The following is an 18,505-nucleotide window of genomic DNA, read 5'->3' as shown; positions in this document are numbered from 1 at the left end:
TGAAATGCTGCTTGACAATCTGGACGACTATCGTGTTTGAGGTGTTTAAGGGTTTAAGTATGTGTTTGATCAGAAACTGAGCTGGAGTTCAAGAGAAAGAAGTGAAATTTAGAGAAAAAGCAAACAGATTTTAAAGTTCAGGGACTGGTCTTTGGCGAGTACAACGTTCAACACAATGTTTTGTGAGCCTGCCAGTTTTATTTTGCTAAACTAAAGGCTAAAAATAAGATGTCGTGAAAGTGTTTTATTCACATGAGAGCAAGTGTTTCCAGTTTCTTACTTGTACGCTGAGCTGTGCTACATTTAATTAGTTAATGGCAAATGAGACTGCATCTGTTTATGTTTATGAAGTCGGTCTTTGAACATGGACCAGTAAAGGTAAATAACTTCTGAACTTGATGTGCAGCGTGAACCGTGGGAGGAAAGTCACCTCAGCTGTGTGAGGTCTGGATCAAACATTAAAGCTCGTCCACTGTTGGTTACACTTGCCCAAACAGCTGCTGCACCTATGTTGCCTTTCACTTCTATCACCAGCGTGACTGAGCATCAGCACTAAATCCTGTCTGATAAACGGTGTACTCCACACTGACTCAAACAAAGCAAAAAGTGCCAGACGTACAGATTTTCTCCTGTACTTGTTGAGTTTCTCTCTGAAGCTGAAGAAAATCTGTCGTCTTCTTGAGCCAAAGTCGTTCTTTAAACTTACCGAGGACGTTCATAACGTCTGCTGTAGCAACAGCTTCCTCCAAGTAATGAAACAACATCTGCAATCAGAGTCCAATCTCTTGAATATGTGCTGGAAGGGCAATTTTAACTGTAATAAAAAGTATGAGCTCAATAAATCTGAGATTCAATACCAATTACAACAACATTAAAACCTCCTCCAGGGACTCGATGCTCCTCTGAAACCTGGCACAAGCAGCTGCTAAGACTAAAGGGGCATTGCTCAGTAATATATTTACAATGATACAGTTGCATTGCAGAACAAAATGCTGTATTAAAGGTCGCATATTTTGCTCCTTTTCTGCAGTTTAATATGGATCATTGATGTCTTCAAGAAATGGTAGTAACATGTTTTGGTCCAGAAAGCCAATAAATCAAGCACAGCAGCATTGTTTCCAGGCTCTCATAGCCCCTCTGTTCGGAACGGTCTGATTTAGTGGGCGTGACCTTCATATGTAAATGAGCCACCGCTTATACCACCCCGCTCTTCCACGTCACTGAGAGCGGCGCCACAAGCTCTGAGTGCACAATGTTTGGAAAACAGCGAAGCTCGTTTACCGTAACATTACAGGCTAAAACAACAGGCTAACTGCAGCTAAAGTTAGCATCCTGAAGCTAACACAGAGATAGGGGGGACACTGAGGAAAAGCTCTTACATCTGCTCCACAGCACACAGCATTTGAAATACTCACATTTCCAGGGTCCGAGGTTTGTTGGTGGATGGTTGGTAACGCGCCTGGATTCAGGACCAGTCTATTCGCTAGCCCTCTGTTGTACTGTCCAAAGTTGGAAAAGCAGTCAGCCGTGAAGTGACTAGCTCACACATGCACAGTTTTACTGAGTGTAGCTGGAACATTTCCTTGATAAATGAACTCTAGCCACTTGGTCTAATGTTCCGAGATGGGAAGCTTGTGTATGGAACTATGTGGCTGTTTACAGCCAAAAACAGAGCAGTGATGGCTCTTCACTTTTGGTATTCTCCTCCCTGCTGCTGGAGAGATTCTCTCCAGCAGAATCGCTGACGTCAGCAAACCCCAGAAACTCCAAACAGCTCGTTTTAGGTCGGGATTTTACATTCACAAGCCCTACTAAGTACAGGTTTTGTCATTAAATGTCTCATTTTGTGAGCTGGGAGGAAAACCAAAGACCCACAACTTTCACTAAAAGACTTAAAGTGATTTTTGCATAATATGGGACCTTTAAATAAAGGAACAAGCGCATGAATCATGATTTATGTGGTTCTCCAGATGGATTAGCAACTAGTTGCATGTCTTTCATTCAGATTAATCAAATGAATGTGATCTCCTGCTCATTTTCAGAATGGTTAGACAGACTTTCAGCCTCACTTGAAGAAAATAAGAATCTAAGTAGTGTATTTATATGTGTGTTTTTATTCCAAGAGATGAAGAGATCAAATTCTCAATCAATTCCAAGCGAGACGAGAAGAAAAAGAGGGAAACACACTACGTTTCTAATCGCCAACCTTGCAGTGATTCCTCCTCCCCCGCCTCTTTCCCTTCCTCTCTGTTTCTCCATCTGACAGAGCGTTTCCCTAAAGAGCCTCGGCTCAAACTGCAGAACCGCTCTGTGTGGCAACTGTTAGACAAAATGGGCTCTCACAAGAAGGAAGGGGAAAAAATCCCGCAGGAAAAGACGAGGAGGAAAGGAAATCAATGCAAAGAAGGGAATTCAAAGGAGGAGAAATTGAGTTTGGAGGGAAAAAGATTATGTGAGCTGGAGGAGAAATACTGAGATGGTTTAGCTATAAAGTAAAAGATCAGTGGCAGAAAAATCATTTGATAGCAGGTAAACTGTGTTCAAATGCATCCCACTTTTGCTTGTTTTCCTGAGCTTAATTCTCGCAGAGGAAGAAACAGAGAAAGTGCAGCTGTCTGGATGCTGCGGGAGAGACAGAAGCTTGCTAATGAGCACACTGGGAGAGTCTGCCTTGTTGTGCTGTTGAGTGTTATTTCAGAAATATTGCAACCAGGAGACTGGGGCGGGATGTTAGCTCAAGCTGTCAAAAAAAATCTTTCAATCTGGGTTAATTGCTCAGGGAGAGGGAGCCTCATCATTATCAGTGGAGTGTTTTCACAAATGTACCTGTTACTTCATTTGAATGGGGAGAGTATTGGATTGTTCACGCTGCTGCAGCAATCAGTGTTCAGTCTGTTGCTTTTTCCTAATTTCTCCCAGGATAATCAGTCTCTGACCTGTGATAGCCAGAAGCTCAATGATAGTTTGTCCACAGACTGCTCAGCTGTACCTCAGTTTGTTTTTCTCTCCTGATCATCCTCTGACACACTTCAGCAGAAACAGGGTAAAGCTGTGGCGTGGTGTTGAAAAACACTCTGAGCGGTTAGTATCCAGTAAACACATCACACTTCTCTCAGCTGGTGTTTAAACTGGTGCGAGGCCGATTCTGTCGCCATAAGGTGGGGATCTGTTTTTGCAGCTGAGAGGGAGGTGTGAAAACTGAAGGCAAGACGAGGGGAGGCGATAATGTGGCATCACTCAATTAAAAACAACTTCAGCTTGGAGGAAAACCTAGATGTGACAAAAAACGATTGGAGTCGTAAATGTATGAGTGGTGGAGGTGAGAACGTGTTTAAAAAAGCGCTCTAATAAAAAAAAACACGAGGACCCAGGGGATGGTAAGAGCCGCATCTTTGATTCACTGAATACAGTCAACATATGAACCACTCTTCTGTCACTTAGCAGGGCTTTCCTCTGGGACATCTCAAATTATTATCATTAAATTGATCAAAATCTTAATTACGGTGTGTGAGGTATTACAACAGAGTTGTAAAAGTATGAGAATAAAGTCTCAGATAAGGGAATAAAGAATGAAGTTGTAACGTTACAAGGATAAAGTTCGAGTTTGACAAGATTAAAGTTGTCTTACAATAATTACGTTGCAAATTTACCACTCTTAACAGTAATGTAAGGAGGAAAAACTCAATGTTACAAAACAAAGTTGTTATGTTATGAGAAAAAGTCACAATTTTTCATGGAAAAATTATATTGTTGCAAAAATAAAGTTGCCGTAAGTTGCAATTTAAAAAGATTAAAGTTGTAATGTGATGAAACATAATTACAAAAATAACATTGTTATGATAGACGAATAAAGTCGTCAAGTTATGAAAATGAAGTAATTACTTAACGAGATAAAAGTTGAAGTATCAAAAGAAGAAAAGTCATGATGTAACTAGAAAAGCAGTCAGAGAGCGCAGACCTTCACCAATCATATTGTGATTGTCACCAACAGTTTAGTCCTACTTTAATGTTATACTCCCTTTCAGCAGACTGTCCGCTACAATTTGGTGTTAGTTGCAGGTTTGCACGATAATTTGTTACCTGACAGCGTTGAAAATGATGATGACCCAGAACATATTTCATATTCTGGATTTTAGTATCCAGAAAATTGCCAGGATCTGGATCATACTTTAACATCTGTTAGAAATTATGGTGACCTTGTCTTGTATTGTTTTGCAAAGCAATCTGACCATTTATCATGGAGTTATATACACATATGGTGAAAACGGCCGTATCTCACAATGATAAAGAATCCTTTAAAAAAATCCTGGATCCAGACAGTGATCTGGATCACCTTTAAAATATAATTAGTTCTTCCTTATCCCATTTTGAACATTTCTTGAAAATGTTATCAAGATCTGTTTGTTACTTTTTGATTTATGTTGTTCACAGACAAACAAACAGACAAACTCTCCCAAAAACATAAGCAGAAAAAAGTCTCTGTGAGAAGATTAAAGTTCTCATTTAACAAGAATAAAGTTGTAGTTTTATGAGAATAAAGTTGCAATGTTACCAGAAAAAACTGTAATGTTGTAAGAAAAAACATTCTTAATGTTACATGAATAAATCTCAGTGTTACAAGCATAGAAGTCATAATGAGGATGAAGACACAGTGTTCCAAAATTAAAGCTTAACTGTTCGAAGAAAAAAGTCGTTATACTTTGGAAAAAAGTCGTAATGTTTGGAGAACTAAGCTGTAACGATAAAGGATTAAAGAAGTATTGTTACAAAAAAAGGGTATATGTTGTGAATGGATCAAGCTGCTTTGTTACAAGACTTAAAGAGTAATCTCAGGAGAAAAAAGTCTAAATGTTTCCAGGATAATTCACACTTAATATCACAAGAGAAAAGATTTTATGTGTGCAGTTTGAAGTCATATTTAAAAAAATAAACATAATGTTAAGAGATCAAAGCTGTATTTTTATAATTATCAAGCTTTGATATTATAAAGCAGTAATATCAGGAAAATAAAGTAGTTATTAATTACACGAGTAGAATTTTTGCTGTGAACTTTAAAACCCCTGAGAATGTTGGACATCTCGATGGTCATTAAAAAAAAGACAAAAAGAGAAGTCGTCTTGAGTTATAGACACAAGAGAAAAGGAGAATATGCTACATCTTGGAGCACAGCAGAAAACAGGAGCTTTGGTGGCCGTAACATCTTGAGTCGTCTCTTACTTTTAATAACCTCTGTATATGTTTCTTGGTCTTGCAGCAGAGAGGAGACACTCACCAGGCCTGAGACTTCCTCCTGGGCACGCTCTGCCTCGTCCACTTTGAGTGAGGGGTCAGGTGGTAGATCAGCTGCCGGCAGATCTTGTTGGTGGATTTGATCGAGTCAGTTTCCTGCAACATAAAAATAAGAGTCATGGTGGATGACAGACGTGAATCTGGTTGATGTGATAAGGCAAAGACAGACTGTAGCCGCTCACGCGGAGCTGGACATGAAATGTTACAGCAGTCATGGAACAAAGTGTTAATTTTCCTCGTGGCGCAGCAGAAAAGGTTAGATAAGTCACTTATAGAGGCTGAATGTCTCATCTCCCTTCCTTTCTTCCTACAACTTTTAGATGCACTGATTCTCACACAGTCACAAAGTCTCTCTGTATTGTCCTTTGACTACAGCAGCTTCAAACATTTCCTCCACAGAAACATTCATTTATTTCCCTCCTGCCTCCCTCTCCCTCCATGTCTCGCCTCCCCCTCCTCTCCCTCTGTGCTCTCTTCCTCCTCCGTCAAAGACTTTAAATGGGTTGTGCTGAGCAGGGCAAATCTAATTAATGGTACAACACGACAACAAGAGAGAGGCAATGTGGCGAGCACGGGAAAAAAAGCAAGACGGCGGCAATTTACCTTAAGGCGATTAACAATTCGTGCGGTCGCTTCTTTTTCTCGGGCGACAAACAAACATGCCCCACAGTTTCAGTACTGCTGTTTCAGCCACTTGGATGAGTGAGCACCGTGTTACGCTGGCGCATACTGATTGGCAATGAGGAAGTATTCTTAGAAAATGTGAATTTGTGGCGTGGAAGTAAATGTTCAGTACTGTAGCTCTATAGGCATTAATCATGGGTCTATAAACCTGAGTGCATCAAACTGAACATACATTACACGAGCTGTCAGGGACTCCAGGCTAAAGCTCAAAAGAAATCCATCATTTCATCCTCAGTGCGTCCTTGAATGTATAAGCTAAACAAATGCCAGTCTGTTGGAAAATAGTGGGCACAGTAGCAGCTGCCAGGCCTTAAATCTAACACGTCGCTCCTCTACATCCACGTCACGTCTGACAGTCTCCTTTCACGGGTCGCCAGCCAGTCAGGAGAACATGTCTGCCACTTTCCTCCTGGGCTTTCCTCAGCAAAGCAAACAGCGTTCAGATTAGAGTTTCCTACAGGTGACTATCAGCTGCCTGCGACCACTCCATCTGAGGGCAGGCCATCTTTTCCTAAAAGAGATAACCACTGACTTTAGCTGAGAATTACTGCTGCCGGCTTTATGTTTTACAGCGGCTCTAAGCTGGATCTGTGGTGTCCTCACCCTCATATCTGAGTTTGAAATGTAATTTGAATTTTAATATCTCTAATTTGTATTCCTGCTACCAGAAGAGGAGCTGACTCTGACTCTGGAAAAATCGAGATATAAATCGTAATGGGACAGTCTCTGATTTAACTGTCTCTATAAACATGAACTTAGATATGATGAATGATTGAAGAGTTCATCTTCACTGAAAACACAGCTTGTAACTCATGTTTCCAAATAATAAAAATAATATGGACAAACCTCTACGGCAGCAAAAACAACAATTAGTTAAAAATAACATCCAAAACATTAGTCAATGGTGAAATTATGAACTGTGGAAATGAGAAAATTAAGCAAAAGCTACGGATCAGAATCAAGAAAAGCAGTCAAGTAATGGTGGGTAAAAAAGCTCCTGTGATGCACAAGTACGATTCTTAAAATTTCACGTTTTTACCATTTTACCATCTTTTAGTATAGTTTCATCATCTTTCAGTATAACACTTGCCATCGATGATGTCATGACTAAAAAGTCATAATGTTACAGGTAGGGACGTTTGATACCCCTTTTTTTTCTGACCGATAGCACTACAAGTACTCCCTCTTGAGATCTCACCCATGTCGATACTTTTGATACATAAAATTTCATTGATGGTGGCAATTCATTTTGAACAAAGACGGCACAGTCACTTGAATGAAACACAAACAACTCTAAGTTTACGATTTGTTTTTAATTGATTAAAAAAAGTGCAAAATAAAACTAACAACTCTCAGAGTTTGCGTAATTTCTAAAAATAAACTGAAGTGCAAAATAAAGAGTGTAATTATTAACTTTCCCTGGTTTATTCATGTCGTCTAAACAGGACCTGGTGTAAATTTGCTGTGGGGTCAAAGCACAGCAATGTAGCACCAACTACTGGTGAGGAGGACTTACTCCACGTAAGATTTTCTTTGCTTTGAGTATCAGCTGCTGATATCAGCAGCCTTCACGAGTACTGATACCTTGAAATAAGGCTGGTATTAACCTGATACTGATACCAGTACTTGCCCATCCCTAGTTACATAAATAGTCGTAATGTTACAGTAAAGAGCTGATAATACGATCAAAGTATTTAGAGATAAAGATGCCATTATCAGACAATAAAGTTGTGATATTATGTGAGTTGTTTAACTTCCATGGAAAAAAACTCTTTATTTTGCTTTCATTAGCCTGTATGCTTTAGTGAAGGGACATGCTATTTGACTGTGTTGAGTTATAATAGAAACCAGTCTGTGGCTTTATCATGTCTCCAGTCTGATCCCTCTGACCACCTGTTGGACCCCTCAAAGCACAATGATCAATGTTGCTGCCAACGCCACGATGCCCCACAATCCTCTGTGCCCCTGATCGTGTCCCTGGCTCTGTACGCTCCAGCCTGACCACTGCTGCGTATCTGCCCACTCTTTCAAGCATGAAGCAGCCATGGCGGATATGTAATGCACCTGCAGGTCTGGAGCACAGCTGCGGCTTGTTTGCTACTGGGCAGAGAGAGCAGAGGAACGGTGGGGTCAGGAGAGAGACCATAGGGTGCCACTGCAGAGCCAAACCTTGACCCAGAGTTTCTCTGCAGCCTTTCAACTCAACCTTCAGCTCTAACACCTGCAGGTTTACACTTCCTGTTAAATAAAACATTTCTTAGTGCAGGAAGTTGATGTAAGTTTGCATAAGTATTATCTGTTAACAGTCCTGTTTTTACACTTTTGTTTAAATATGCAGAAAATGCAGGAAGTAAATTGTTCGTACATGAGGGGATTGTGGGAAGATCTGTCAAATCTTCAAAGTCACATTGACTTTTTTTCCCTGTCTTAAAGTTTTGGTCAGTCACACTAATATTTCAGCTGCTACTGTGAGGATTAAACTCACTCTTTTTTGCTGTGTCACTCACCTTTCCCCTTTAAGACATGATGCCGTCACTTCTGGAGCGATCGTCAATAGCTGACAGGATGCTCTCATGTCTAAGTTAATACGTCACCTGATGCTGAACACGTTCCTGTTCAAAGTGCTAATGCTTAAACACTCAAAGTATCATTTTCCATTCTTCACAGCATCTGCTGTCGTGTTTCGTCAAAGCAACACTTCATTGTTGTCACAACAGCACGGCAACGGCCTCACAGAAATATGACAACAATGGGACATGCACTTATGGGTGCATGTCTAATTAATGCCGACATGTCACAGCTCCCTTCTCCGCTCCTTGTCTTCTGTTAATGAATGAGAGGTCTGTTGTGTTTGGAACAAAGAGCTGCTCTTTCATAATTCATGAATGCAGCAGTTGAAAAATAAACTGGATCAGTCTGTTATTATACTATTTTTTTTTTTTTTTACCCTTTTTGGACACTGTAGGTCTCGGGCCAGACTGAGCAGCAGCTCATGGGAAATGGGGTCCACCAGGTTGAGGAAGGCGGCGTTCTTGTACAAAATGTCGTTGAGTGACGTTCCCTGGAGTCCCAAATCCTGCAGAGAAATGAGAGAGATAGAGATAGATATTTATTATCTGCCGCTACTGAGTCGTGATCCAATACTTCGGGTTTTAAAAATAATGAATAGTAAAAAATAAAACTTAAAATATGTCGTGAGCTCATTAATTCTGTGATTCCATCTAGTTTTGATGTTATAGTTCATGCTTTCTTGTATGAGATGCCAGAATTTGCACGCAATACAACACACTAAAACCCGAGTCTGCCTTGGAAGCAACTCTCCAGAGACAGAGCAAGACTATGACTGTAAATATCAGACACTGACACCTTAGTTTTTTCTCGTTTTACTGAAATATTTACAAATGAGATGACAGCTCTGTGTGGTCTCAGAATGTTTTAGTCATATTGAACTCCTTGCAAAAAGATTGTAGAGCCAAAATATATTATTTATTTTCTACACTACAAAAAACCTGAAACCTTATCAAGTGTTTTTTGTCTTATTTTCAGTAAAAATGTCTTTTCAGACTTAATATAGGCCTTATTCACCTGACCAATCCAGAAAAATTTCTTTTCAAGTTGTTTCATGACAAAAATGAAGTCTTAATCGTCTGAAACAAGTAAACAAATCTGCCAGTGGGGTAAGAGAAATGTGCTTGTGTTAAGACATTTCTCTAATCTTGACAAGCACAGTTCTCTTATCTAGGGTGACCAGGTGTCCCACGTTGTGCAGGACTGCACAACGTTTTAACCACATTTCCTACATCCTGCGAATTGAGTCGATGTCCCGCATTTGATCGGCTCTTGCTCGAGTCTCCAAAGTGCGTCCCTCTCTTTTCTGAAATCATGATTTTCATCCAATAGCTGAAAGAAGACTTTTGCCATTACATTTGTCCGCTGTCAGTCAAACGTATATGTAGCGTCAGGAGTTTATCGACCTGTCACCTGCGTCCTCCTTACCTCTACCCACTGACACAAAAAACAAAAGTAAAAGCCACCAAACTGCAGATTTTGGTGGAGAAACATGAAATTCATGGGAGAAAAAGGAGCTGCTAACATGTTTATTTAAGGTTAAAACCAGTGCAGGGTGATTCACAGCGAGTGTTTAAGGATCCTGATCAGTTATTTCTCCGCTCCACATGGAGGTGAGTATGATGCGAAGCGACACACGTCGTGATATAAAACCTATAGAAACGGCCTGCGCAGAAAGTTGAAATGTCATCACCCATGCCTATTTGTTTTATTGCACACAGACCTTTAAGAGCCGTGAAACGTCGATTTATGAATAGTTTTTATGAGTATCATTTTACTGTGACAAATGCATCTCCTTGTCTTTTGAATAGGAAAAATTTCACTAAAGGGAGAAAAAAAACAAAAACAAAACACAAATGTGCTTACTGTGTGCAACCACATCAAATTGTTGATATTTGGATAATTATAAGCTTGGTCTCATAAGAAATATTAGTGTTTCAGGGTTAGATGGACGTTAATTAAAATTTTGTTTCAGGCAATTCAGACCTCTTTTTTGTCATTACATTAGTTGAAATAAGGACGCGGTCACACTGGCCATCCAAAACGTGCCGTGCTTGAGCACGATTGCCACCCTGCAGCGCTGCTCCCCAGCTGGAGAGTACGGCCGGCGGTCACACTACCCCAATATGAACCAGACTTTAGCGGGTATCAGACACGCGCACAGCCCGCCTATGTCAACGTGAAGCATTTGTTTACATGAAGCGCGATCTCATCAGCGTCAGCAAAATGAGACACAGAGAGCACTGCAACAACTTTAGAGACTTTTGGATTTATATTAGTCGTTTTCGCCCGACACAGCCCTCTAACAACCGCACTTTGTTTAAAATGACTGTCGAGAGATGTGCTCGCGGTGATTATACGTAATGGATCGCACGCGCTGTCCGCTTGCTTGTGCTCGTGCATGAAGTAAACCGTGCCGAAGCCCACCTCTTCGAAGCGTGCCGAAGCACGGAAGGGAATCGTGCTTGAGCACGGTACAGTTGCGGTCACACTGGCCTTTCTAAACGTGCTTTACGGCTGAAGCGTGCTTAGGCACGGCACGATTGGCCAGTGTGACCGCGTCCCAAGACATTTTTCTGGACTGGTCAGGTGAAAAGGACTCATATCGAGTCTAAAATGACATTTTTTACTAATAAAACAATTAAAAAAACTTGATAAGATATTAGTATTTTGCAGTGTAGTTTGATATTTTTCCACAATTCTCACATTCAAGCTACAGAGTTGCTAACGCTTAGCTAACAGACTGTCCTGTGATTGTTTTCGCCTTTTTAAAACGTATGATGCTGTAAAGCAGATGTTATTACTGTAGTGTCTCTGGCTGTGCACATGTACAATAAACTTCTTCATTACCTTCTCAATAAGTTCAAGAAGTTGGGTGAACTCAGAGTGCTCGGTTATACTGATGTAACAGCATTCGGCAATCACTGGTCTATCAGGAAATGCTAATATCAGCCCAGGATCGGGACATCCCCAAGAAATGAGTTTGATTAAACACGCTTATAGATTGAAGAAGCTTCATTTAAAATTCAAGCGACATTTCAGTTTAATGGAAATAGATTCTCACTTAGCTGTGATTATAATCCCCTTTCATGTTGCTCTCTTATCACACTGCAGCTGATAAGGTTTCGCCATGGAAATGGATGTTAACATCAAGCGTATATATTTCTGTGTGGGTTCCTTCATATGTACGTTTGTAATCTTTGATTTAAACCTTGTTTTCTTTTGTCCTAAAATTAGTAAAAGAATTAAACTCCTTCTGTTCCTGCAGGATTCATTTGTAATTTTCTCTCATGAGTTTTTATAGTTGACAAAAAACACCTTTTGAAGCCAGGGTGAAACGTGTCCTCTGCAGTGTCCCCTAGCTGCTTTCATGAAGATTAATGTAAATATATAGAAGTCGCGTCCTCAGGTAATGCCTCGAAAGCTGATGTGTCATTACCAGACAGTTTAAGACCAAACTTTTTCAGACACATCAAATAGTCTCAGCAGCATGCAGCATCCCCCGCCTTTCTAGGGACACACACACACACACACAGAGCCCCAAATACACACACAGAAGGAGAAGAAAACAGCACAGAAGACACGAAACTGAATACATGAATCAAAATTTTTGAAGATGAAAGGATTCAAAGAGGAAAGAACGTCTACGTAATCCAAAACAACTTGTATTAAAGGCTGTTACTGTATGAAACACAACAAACAGGTCTCAGAGGACTGCTTCCTCACAGTGAAGTGTGGTCTCTGTCACGTTAAAGAAGCCGTGGAGACGAGGAGGTCAGCTTTACTTAAACTGAATAGCTTTTCAAACAGCCGGCTGGTGGTTGAGGCCGTGTAAAACACGCTCTACACGCTTTGACAGCTCTAATACTTTGGGGCACAGTGGAAGCAAAGAGGAAAACTCCCATCAGCATTTTCTCCTCCTCCAGCTTTTGGCTTGATTTATTACAGCCAAGCTCAGTGGGATTCCCTGACGCTGGACTATCCTCCGAACCAGCTCCCTCTTCAATAAAACCTCATTTAGTCAGACTGGAGGCACCACATGTGTCCATATATAGAAGCACGGAGTAATTTGCAGATTATTTTATGATGATGGTGTGTCTTAAGCAGCTGGTGTTTGATGGATAGAACTATGAGGGGGATTCACAGCTCAGATGAAGCCCATTTTTAAAATATCTGATCCATGGGATTAATTTGACTGATCCTGATCATAAAAGCATGAAATGTCTTCCTATTTCTGCCTTCAGATCTCGCCACGAATGTCTTCGTGAGAGCTGCATATCTAATCTGACGTCAGCCTTGTCAAAAAACGTCTGAATACACCGATGTGCTCGGCAAACGCATAACGTCATCCCACACATGCAGTTCATTAGAATCCAATTAAGTTTATTGCACACTGTGACAAATCCAGTCCCACAGTTTCCTGCTTTAGCAAACCCAACCTGTCACGACTGTCAGGTCACAGAGGCTCCAAATCTAGTTTTGTTTACCTTTATGTTCTTGCTCCTTGCAGGATTTTTATGACCTTAGAGCAAACATCTAAAGCTTAGGTTTAATGGTAGTAAGAAAAAGAAAAGTTGCTTCCCTGATGATACAGAGGCAGTCGACTGTTCAGTGAGCCTCAACAACACTTTGATAAGGAACTAATCAGATGAGGTAAAAATGTCAAAAAAACGACAGAAGGTTATTTGTTTCACACGTTACAGGTGTGTTGGTGCATTACAGAGCATTCCCTCAAATCAACATGTTTATATTTGTATCAAAACCGACATGCCAAAAGAAACATTATCAATATCATAGCAAAACTTTAGGTCAATACAGATATGCAAAACTGTCCTTGAACTGCAAAATACTTAGTATTGAATCCACAAATGCAGGGAATTTATAACAAAAAAACAAAAAAACAAAAAAACAGGATAGAGACGAAATCTCCTAGGCTTAACTCAGGACCCAAAAAGAAGATAAGTTTCCAAATTTAAAGTACTTGAAAAAGAACAGTTGCCACACTGAGATTCAAAGAAAAGCGTCAGCTCAGACAGTGATTTTCAGTGAGTCCGATCTCTGATGAAATAAGCTGTGAATCTATGGGCTTGTTTTCCCGGCAGGAACCAGTTCTGAAGGCGCTGGCATAAAAATCCCTCCTCAAAAGTCTTACTGTCCAAAGGTCCTGGCACTTTTGGGGGCAAGCTTCTTGATTGGTAGAGTACCTAAAGTGGGTGATGTGACACTACGTCGACACAGCAGGTCCCAGCAGATAAGAAAAATTTAACGTGGACTGCAAAATTCTCACTGTTTAATCCTGAAAATTCAGTCACTGCTGAAAACTGATATGTGGAACTGATAAGCTGAGCCAAAGTGCAAATGCAAGCCTTAGGTCATGGTCACACTGGGAAACTGTACCATGTCAAAGCACACTTCAACCCTACAGTCCAGATCGTTTGGCCAGCGTGACCACAAGTGTGCTGTGCTTAAAAATGGCTCACTTCTCTGCTTCGGCACGCTTCAGAACGCTGGGCTTCAGATTAGTGGGCTTCAGCATGGTTCACTTCATGCATGAGCACAAGCACACTGACAGCACGTATGATCCATGACATATGATTGATGCAGCCGCTCCTCTCGACAATCATTTTAAACACTCTTAAAAAAAACCCTGCTTGGGGTCACTGATATAGCCTCTATTGTGGGTAACGTGACATTAGCCCCTGAGCAGGCTTTATCGCTAATTGAAGAAATAAAAGCCCCAAAATAATAACTTTAAAAAGTTAAATATTTAGGGCTTGTACCGTCCTAAGTTCTAGGTACGATGGGGGGTGGGGCCTACAATGCTGTACATTTCTAAATGGTAGAGTACCCATCCAGTTTTTTTCACATTCCCCATCCACAATCACATCACACACACTTGATTTAATTGACATGATGTAACAAATCATTAATACGCTTTCCTTTTTTATCCTGTAATTGTGAATCTCTCTGTGTCACCTACAGGTGTTACAGTTTAAGGGGTGACCCTGTAAACTGGAGACCTTCAGCTGAATGTGTCAGTTTAAAAAAGCTTCTTAACTCAGTAAGTCAGCAAATGCATCCTGGGTTAGTTCTTTTTATTGGGATACTAAAATAAAGTCGCCAGAAATATACGTTATGATAGTATTCATTTTTTTGAGAGGAATGCCTCGGGTTGAAAGTCCTCAGTTAATGTGATTGCTCTTGAAAACAAACCATGGCTATTATAATCTGTCTTTTTTAGGGATGGGTGCCGAATTAGGTACTTTTATGGGTACTGACCATCAAAAGTAGCAGGTATCGATTCATGCAAAACCAAAAGGTACCATGTTTAGATACCTCAATGCATCCTTGTGACTGTGTAGGACTAGAAGAGAAGGCAATTTTCCATGCTGGACATGAACACAGCATTGCAAGGTTGAATATTAAAGAATAAATATGTTAAATTAAAAAAAATACATATTTATTTTTTACCACATAAACACAAAAAAGTAACAAAAATTGGTACCGTTGAGTACCAGTACCGATTGCCAGGTACCAGGCATCAGTACTGTATTGTTTCAAATGTGAAAGGAACCCATCCCTAGTCCTCTTGCTTCAACAGGCATTTTGAACCAGCAGTGTTGATTTAATGAACCCATTTGCAATGAAAAATGACCAAAAACAGCCCAATCTGAGTCTCAGCTCTCTGCCAGTCTTGTGGAACTGACAATAATCAGTCAAAGGAACCAGCTCCCTAGAGCTAAAAGTTCCTGGTTACTTTTTAGGACATATGCTATAGCCATCCTTCTGGATTTGGTCCTATATCAGGAATTCAATAACATATTAACTTCAACACATTGAAATTTAAAGTCCACACTTCTTTTTAACCATTGTTAATGTACGAACAATACTTTAGCAGCCATAAAAACCTGACCAGAAGTTTTTCCAGATGAATTATTCAAACAAATAACACATGTGGTGAGGAAGGAGACCTCAGAATTCAGAAAGGTTGTTCATACACTTCAGAGACCACCTTAATTAGTGTCTTCTCCATGGCTGCACATCGGCTATTCGTCTGCACTCATGTTGTGGAGCGTGTTTGATATGAGTAGTTGCTGATTCTTTGTTTACTAATGAATAACCAGAAGATCCCAAACTAATTAACTTAATGGCCTAGAATGCTGATATGGGAAGCAGATACCGCTGGGGTGGGGGTTGATGTTATTGGTTCCTCTTAGTTATGACTTCCTCAAGAGAGACATGTTCCAGCATCCGTCATCTCAGGTGATTATCTCCAAATCCATCCGTCTCTGAGAGGAAAAGGCAAGAGCAACAACAAGAAACCTCCTGCCAGCTTTTTTTTTTCCTTTCAGTGTTGAAGTATTGTTAGTCAGACACTTGGCTCCGGCCCCAGCAACATACAACAGAAGCAGTGCGCAGGCTTCACCTCACTGAGAGATGGAGAGCGTATTGGTGCTTCGTGAGCAGTTTACTGAGCTTCGAAGGAAACGCTGCCCCTGCTCACGACCAACAAATGCACAAGTTAATCTTTAAAATTTTCTGTCTTATGAGATATCACAGACTGCAGGAATGCTTTAATAAAATCGGACAGACATATTGAGGTCTTAAAGGAAGCTATGCATGAGTCATATCCCTGCTGCTTCTCACAAATATGAATATGAATGTTTACAAATAAGTTGAGGCTTTCTGCAGAGGAGAGGAGAAGATACCTCTGTCTGAAAAGCAGACACGCTCAGCTCCTCTTCCTGCTTTAATCTCCACACATCTGTGTAATGTATTCCACGGCAGCGTACAGATGGGCAGGGAGTTTCCTGACAGGGGGGCCCTCTTGATCACAACTGCTTTTGTCTGAATTTCAAAACTGTGCTCCTTTGATCCGTGCACTGCTTCCAGGAGGCAGAGGAAAGCTCAAGCTGAGCTCTAAAGACTGTTCTCTCTTTCCTCTCCTCGCTAGTTTGGATAAATCTTGAGAAAGTGAGGATTAGACCGGTGAAGGTGCTACACGGGAAAGTGTAACGGATTTAAAATGAAGAAGAAAAACACACCTTACCTATAGTTGGGGGCTTTGAAGCAACTGACATGAAATGTTGCACAATTACAGAAAAGAGAACAGACATGAACTGCCTTTCATTTGAGCGAGGATTTATAAACCTTAACAAAAAACACTTAAAAACAGAATGTGTAGGGTTGCATCTTATTCCTTAAAGGATGTGAAAAGTAACCTACTTTGACATTTAACCAAGATTTCACACTCTACTTTCACACCTCTACCTTTTTGCCTTTTCTTCTTTGTCTTTCTTTATGAGGAGACCACATAATACAGTCAGTGTTCAGCACTTATTGGATGTAATTAAATATTCAGATCATGAACCTCCTGGCTTTCTTCCCTCTCAGACAAAACAGGTGGTTGATTCAGACCAGACTCTCACCCACTGAGGCTAAAACCTCATTATAAACTCTCCTTTTTTTACCCTACGAATCACAAACAGAAGGCATCTTTTTTTTTCACTGTATGACAGTAAGGCTTCCTTTCATGGTAACATTTATATTAAAACAGGAATTAAATACATTTAACATAAAAAAAGAAGGACTAACACACTGACATCTGCTGATGCATGGAAAGTGGGAGTGCTTCCAATAAATGTCAGTTAAGCAACACAGTATAGACAAACTTAGCATAAAATTGTAAAATAAAGCAAAAATTAATTCATATCACACTTTTGAGCACAAGTAGACTTATATTTGCATAAAAAAAACTTGCTGTGGTTCCTTAACTTGTTGATAAAACAAGGAAATCGCCTTTTCCTCTTGATTCAAGCACACAAGCCAACTTACTGCATCGATTGATTTAGTTTACTCCATTAAAAAGTTGAATGTGAGGGTTTATGCATGTTTAAAGTAATGACCGTCCTTACCTTTCTCAGCAGTTTGAGCACTTCAGCCGCCTGCTCCGTCTTCTGCTCCCGGAGAAGCCTCTGGATGTCCCGGATCCAGGCCACCCGGCGCACGTACGGGCTGTGGTTGGTTTTCCGCAGCATCCCCGGGAGCTTGTCGGACCTCAGCATCAAGGAGGTAAACAAGAAGTCTCCGCCGCCTCTTCTCTCGCTACTTCTCTCGGTTTCCACTTGGTTGTCATTCCTCTGGCGTCTCCTCTTGGATAATTTGCTCTCAAAATCGAGACTTCTCTGTCTGGTCAACTTAGAACCCATCACTCCTGAGAGGATGTGTCGACGGAGGCGGTGGAGAGAGGGATTTTACAACATGCAGCGTAAACATTACACTTGTTTGCCAAAGTAAAAGCGAAATATTCATGTAAGCTAAACAAAAATAGTGTATCAAAGTTTCAGACCGACTCCGAAGTGTGAAGCAGTAACATAACAAAGTGCGCCAGACCTCGCAGTCGTCCCTTGCTTACATCCGTCCATGCACTGCCTGAGCACTCAGGCATCCTTTGCTTTACTCAGAGCGCGTGCGCTCCTCAGCCAATCAGAGCGTGTTTCTCCTCCACACAGACTGAGACTGAGGCATGGAGGAAACTGTGAGCAGCGTGGATTTGTTAGATGACCCCACAGAAAAACGCACAGGTGGTTCAGTCGACGCTGAGTCAATAAGCGAAAGTAGACTTATTTCATCTCGTAGTTTAATAGGGTCTTATGTAAGAGTTGCGTAATAGATAGATAGATAGATAGATAGATAGATAGATAGATAGATAGATGGATAGATGGATAGATAGATAGATAGATAGATAGATAGATAGATAGATAGATAGATAGATAGAGTTGGAGGAAATGTGAGCCCAAAGGACCTGGATTTCTGCATTAATTGGTCATAAAATCTGTTCTTATCTCCATCTAAGTCACATTAACAGGCAAACACAGTCTACTTAAACGAATAGCATACTAACAATAATATCTTTTCATGTCTTATAATGTATTTACTATGGCACTGAAATTAAGTATGTTAC

The 18,505-nt window shown here is 40.6% G+C and overlaps 1 protein-coding gene across 1 annotated transcript in view; it reads right to left on the bottom strand.

Annotated features, from left to right (window-relative positions):
• lrrc75bb (leucine rich repeat containing 75Bb) overlaps positions 1-18,006 on the bottom strand; it is a 37,573-nt gene extending 19,567 nt beyond the window's left edge. The window contains exons 1-3 of the mRNA XM_074689739.1: positions 17,457-18,006; positions 8,921-9,049; positions 5,273-5,385 (exon numbers count right to left, since the gene is read on the bottom strand). Of these exons, the coding sequence (XP_074545840.1) occupies positions 5,273-5,385; positions 8,921-9,049; positions 17,457-17,750 (536 nt within the window). The 5' untranslated portion in view covers positions 17,751-18,006. The remainder of the gene's footprint in view (positions 1-5,272; positions 5,386-8,920; positions 9,050-17,456) is intronic.
• Between the last annotated feature and the right edge of the window lie 499 nt (positions 18,007-18,505).

The sequence above is a fragment of the Halichoeres trimaculatus genome, unplaced genomic scaffold (assembly GCF_033239565.1).
Source record: "Halichoeres trimaculatus isolate MK-OKI-2021-1 unplaced genomic scaffold, fHalTri1.1 fHalTri1_scaffold_16, whole genome shotgun sequence".
In the NCBI taxonomy this organism is placed as follows: Eukaryota; Metazoa; Chordata; class Actinopteri; order Labriformes; family Labridae; genus Halichoeres; species Halichoeres trimaculatus.
Note: the sequence above shows the minus strand (reverse complement) of the source record. Positions and strands in the feature narration are given on the sequence as shown.